The following is a 5,950-nucleotide window of genomic DNA, read 5'->3' on the forward strand; positions in this document are numbered from 1 at the left end:
AAACCCACTTAAAACTAATCTAAGTTTTCTCAAGAGAAAATAACATTAATTAAGAAAAAATTTCCCGTTATTCATTTCAGGTGATTTCGTAATCAAAGGATTATACACAATCTTTATGAAATCGTGTTGCGTGATATCATATTTCATGGATTTTTTTTTTTTTACCGAATTTAACTAAATGGTTCCTGTTGCTCCATTACAGGTTACAGTTGGGCCAGGTGGATCTTAGTTATGGCCGGATTCCTACTCGTAGGTGGTTCGTTTCAGGTAAATGACCTTTCATTCATACTCATGAGTAAGTGTAAAAATCAAAGGCAGCCTATATATAATACACTAGGCTCAACTGAGAGTAAGTCGAAAGAAGCCCTCTTGTGATCTAAAAAATTAAGAGAAAAATCTTTCTTATAATTCCTTATATATTATTGTGATAATTTATTATATATTACTGTTTTCAAAAATTTCAAAACAACACACACACACACACACACACACAAATATATATATACATATATACATAGATATACTTATATATATATATATATATATATATTATATATATATATAATATTATATATATATATATTATATATGTAAATCTTATATATATACGTATATAGTAGTATATATCTAAATATATATATAAATAATATATATACATATATATATCTATATTATATATATGTGTGTAATTATGTACATAATAACATATGATATATACAATGACCATAGTCCATTGCGTTTAACAAAACCATAGAATTTAATTATTAATTCAATAACGCATGGAGAATGAATTAATAATGATATTTTTTCTGACAAAAAATTACCTGAAAGCTTCAGGACGATACGGAGCATCCATTGTATCAGTTTTGAACTTCCAACCCTCTATTATATTACCGTTACTAATACACGCACACGCACACACACACACACACACATATATATTATATATATATCTATATCTATATTATATATATATATATATATATATATATATATATATATAGATATATATATATGTGTGTGTGTGTTTGTGTGTGCAAACTTAGCAGATTTACATGAGCGGTCATAATCTATATATATATATATATATATATATATATATATATATATATATATATATATATATATATATATATATATATATATATATATATATATAAATGAGAAAATGTCTGTTTGTTTGTATGAATGCTATACAAATCCACATTTCATGACTAATTTCGATGAGACTTTAAATATAAGTCAATGGTCATGGTGAAATACAGATTTAAAATCGGACCATTGGTTGGGTGAAATTGGGGAGAGTATGGGAAAGGGGTGAAATGAAAAAATGACTGAAAACAGCATATGCTAGTGTCTAATCTGCAGTTTTCGAGGTCGCTTAGAAGAATAGTGACACTCCCGATGCCCTTTAGATCCAAGTTCAGCCCGAATAGGGAGGGGGTGAGAAGGGGGTGGGAAGAGGGTGACATGAGAAAATAATCGGAAATGACAGATATTAGTGTCTAACCCATCGTTTTCAAGGTCGCTGAAATGAATAGGGACACTCCTGATGCCCTTCAAGTCCAATTTCAGCTCTGATAGAAACTGGGGGTGAGAAGTGGTGATGTGTAAAATGTCAAAAATGCTAATGTAACTGAAGGAACTGTCTTAACAGGAATGAGAGAGAGAGAGAAAGAGAGAGAGAGAGAGAGAGAGAGAGAGAGAGAGAGAGAGAGAGAGAGAGAGAGAGAGAGAGAGAGAGAGAGAGTTATTGGTTGTTATTCAGAGATTACCTGGGCAGCGCCGGGTTGGTCAGCTAGTCTATGATAAATAAAAAGATGCTGAACTAATCCATAGTTTCACGATTACTTTTTTTTTTTTTTCAGGCGAATTATATCTACGGTCCAGAGCTCTTCCCTACCGAGACCAGGGCCAGAGGATTTGGTTTCTTGAATCTGCTTGGCAACATCGGCTTCATCTGCACTCCTTTTGTCACTGAAAATCTGGTACGAAGGTTTATTTATTCCTCTCTCTTGTTGATCTGCAATGCATTCTACAATCTCAGTTCAGCACTCGATTAACTTTGTTTAGGTTGTTCCATCCTTCTAATTTTTTTCTTGTACCTTTGCACCTCAAGCTTATTTGACCAGTTTTATATAAATTTTTCATATAATGATTCTCTCCCTGTCCTAAATACTAAACCAGGCCACGATTTGTATCCTTTCCATGATTTGAATTGTTTAATTCGATATTAAACAATATTTTGGCTTAATATTTGTGAGTATAAAGTCACGCCTATATGACAAAAATCTACCTAGCCTTTTTCTTCTCTGCTACGTTGCCAAATTCAAATTCAGTGAAACTTAAGCATTGTCCGACTTTATCATTTGTTTTCCACTCTTCAGCTCTTTGTGTTTCATATCTCTGTATATCTATAACACTGGATATCCTGCAGTGCTCATTGTTAAGGATATTATTCCTGCACCTGCCCTCAATGCCTTTCGTATTCTGCAAGATGCTACCACCAGAATTCTCTGCCATTCATCTTGGTCTCAGATTTTCTCTTTTCCCCTTGTTCAGTTGTTTCTTATTTCTACATTGCTTCACCCATTGCTCCCTTGACATTTCTGTTTAATCACCCATACCTCTGTTCCCCTTTATGATAATCCCCATTCCGTTGTAAAGTCAGGCTTTTCTTTTACGAGGTAAAACGTCAATAGAGTTTTATTCAGTTTTCCATTTATGTCATCCCACTCTGAAACGTCCCAGTAAATTATACGGATTTTTTTTTTTCACGCAACTTACGGATATTAAATGACTGTACACATTTTGAAAGAAATTCATTCATTATTCATTACGAGCATTTCATTTCAGCATCGTTGAATGAGTTTATGACCACACATCACGATACCCGTGCATATATTTTTGTAATGTCACTCGACAGATTATATGCTAAAATACTGTTCACTTGTTATTGGTACTAAATAATTGAAATGTCACTCTGAAAACCATTCCGATGTCATGATACAGGAGAGCACCCGAATTTCCGTTCGGTCTAGGCCTGCGTCTATGTCCATTAAAATAAAAAATAAAAAACCCACATTCTGGACGTTCTTATAATCTTTGTCCAGCTCCTTTCGTTGCTATTGCTTCTCTTACTAAATATTCCCCACTAATACTCTTAATCTTCGAGATCTCGACGTAATTTCCAGCCAATAGAAATAACGCCCCTCTCAGCAACTTCATTTATAATGAAACTTGAAACTCCCGTGTCGTCTTTTGGGTTAGTCTTTGTACTGATCGTATCCAACTTCATTCTTACCTACTTCATTACAAGCACACCCAGCATCACGTTTTATTCTGCCCACTGACCTACTTGCCCCATACACTTCTATTTCCTTTCATCTATATCTTCTTACGCTCTAAATTAGCATTGCAGTAACCCACCTAACTTCTGTTGTGAAGTATATATCAGCTTCATCATCCATACTTTAATATAAATTTATTTTATATCCAAATCTTTTATGAATAATCTAGGATGAATGATGTTGGCACTGGAGGAGGTAGTTTCACATAATGGGGACTGGATAGTCTAAAGTAGTCACTGCTTTCGAAAGATTATGCTTGATCGTGCTTACCAAAAGACTCAGTTTGATGATCACTGTGTTGGTTAGAAAGGAAATAATAGCTATTTTGTTTTGTGTAGGCAACCACGTTACGCTTTCACACCATGAGAACGCTCCATGAAGTCATTCATTTAGCAATGAAACCTTTTAAATTTTGGCTCTCTGGCTGTATATCTAACCATTTCTGTATAGATTCTTTTCTCCTTCACGCTCCACCCAGTCGTTTATTCATGCTAGTACCAAATATCAGTTCTTCCTCTGGATGTGATACTGATAGACACAAATGAGTCTAGTAAAGGTAGAAAAATGTAGCTAAGGGCTCTAAGCATCTCAAAGGAAGAAACATACGAGATCTAGAGGCTTTACTGACATGAGACTATCTTTTACTTACCGCCCTTTTCCTTCCGCCCATAGGCGAAGTACGCCTGGTGGACTGGAGGCGTTTTCTTCGGCGTCTCAGGGTTGCTGGGCAGCTTCACCATTCCTCTTCTGCCGGAGACGCGGAACAAGCCGTTGCCGGAAACGCTGCAGGACGTCGAGGACAGGAGGAACAAGAAGCTGATGGAAAAAGCCAAGAAGAAGAATGAAAGAGCTACAGAGGACAATACGACGTAAATAAAGAAAAGGGACATTTGAATGGAAAGTCTAAGAAGCATGCATATGAGCTTGTTTATTTTAATACTTATTGTTTTCTTTGCAATACTGTCATTTTACGACTGCAGTGGAGATTATAAAAGGTTTCTGTGAAGGATTTATCAAGTGTTTCATCATCACTAAACGAACAAAAAGGCAAATAATACAGAAATTTGGAAGAGAGAACTCTGTCCGTGATTTGTATCGTGCGAGAAAAAAATACTCAAAGATGTTTTCTCCACCAGTGAATAAAATTAACAACATATAGAAGTATAATCATTATCATATATATTTAGTTATATACAAAATTAAAACTGACCTAAAATTACTGGTATCTTTCGCAAAGTAGAAAATTAATGACTCACATTTCTGATAAGGAATGATGTTCATTATTTAAAAAAAGAAAGTAGTTATAACTTCTCAAAGAGAAATTATAATTATTTTTCCCCTAAATATAATGAGCATCCTTAGTTTCGTTTATTCGGGAATTAACAGAGCAACAAGAATAAATATTGTCTAGCATCTGCATCAAAAAGCCCTCAGAAAAATTTTATATAAAACAATATAATTCTCTGTGTTTTCGGAATTACTTTTTGTATATCCATATGAAATAAAATCATATAACCTTCGACAGTTGGACAGTGGCAAAAGTCAAATCAGAACATATTTAAATTCTCGAAGACTGATAAATACATAGATAAAGATGAATTGTGGGTGATGAACTTGTTACGCAGGGAACGTAATTTAGGAAACATATCTTCAAGACTGGCAAAACAGATTTATGAAATAAGCTTAAAAGGAAAAGGGAGGAATCTTAAAATGTTGGATTTACGGGAGAATAAATATGTGGAGTTTGGGGCAAGAGTTACTGGCCTTCTTAATGCTGCCTGGATGTCTGAGAGGAGGGACCCTTTTTTTTTTTTTTTTTTTTTTTTTAATTTTCGCTTTTGAATTCAACACACTAACAATGAAAGCTGAATCTAGAGGGAGAAAAGTGGGGTGCGGATGGGGGAGACAATATAATTAAAATAGGATCATATGGAGATGTGAGGAATAATAGCGCATGAATCCATGGCAAAAAAAAATCCATCATATCATATACCGATGAAAACAATTTTATCAGGGTAAAATAGGTGGAAGAAAGAATAGAAAGAATTTGCAAAGAAAAAATGACTTTGCAAGTAACGGACTAACCATTCTCTAGTTTAGGATATCAACAGTCTCACTGCAGGGGCCAAAAATGGCCTTCAAAATGGCTCCCTTGATTAGGTAGCCGAGAAGCGAGTTGTGCGCAAGAGGAAGTCATCATATGTTTGGAATTAATTAAGGCACAATTAATGGTTAATGATACGTCTAATTGATTATGATAGTTTGGGGATTCAGTCATGGTTACCAACAACTCGGGAAAATGGGCAGTGGGAAATGGAGGAGAAATGTTGGTTGGCGGGAAACAGGCCTACGAAATGAAAATTAATTCGGTAAGTGACCACTTGGGAAACTGAAGTTCCCCCATTCATCAGATGCAGTTCTTTGAATTGCACGGGAACAATGTGTGATATATATATATTATATATATATATATATTATATATATATATATATATATATATTATATATATATAGACGTATCATTAACCATTAATTGTGCCTTATATTAATTCCAAAGTATACAAGCATCTGCATTTATGCTGCATACACATAAATTACCTG

General features: G+C 34.3%; 1 protein-coding gene across 1 annotated transcript in view; it reads left to right on the forward strand.

The window, feature by feature from the left end:
- The window catches only part of LOC135211252 (solute carrier family 22 member 6-like), a 25,032-nt gene extending 20,515 nt beyond the window's left edge, over positions 1-4,517 (forward strand). Inside the window, exons 5-7 of the mRNA XM_064244545.1 lie at positions 203-267; positions 1,869-1,988; positions 4,023-4,517. Of these exons, the coding sequence (XP_064100615.1) occupies positions 203-267; positions 1,869-1,988; positions 4,023-4,223 (386 nt within the window). The 3' untranslated portion in view covers positions 4,224-4,517. The remainder of the gene's footprint in view (positions 1-202; positions 268-1,868; positions 1,989-4,022) is intronic.
- The last annotated feature ends 1,433 nt before the right edge of the window (positions 4,518-5,950 follow it).

This window comes from Macrobrachium nipponense, chromosome 4 (assembly GCF_015104395.2).
Source record: "Macrobrachium nipponense isolate FS-2020 chromosome 4, ASM1510439v2, whole genome shotgun sequence".
Classification (NCBI taxonomy): domain Eukaryota; kingdom Metazoa; phylum Arthropoda; class Malacostraca; order Decapoda; family Palaemonidae; genus Macrobrachium; species Macrobrachium nipponense.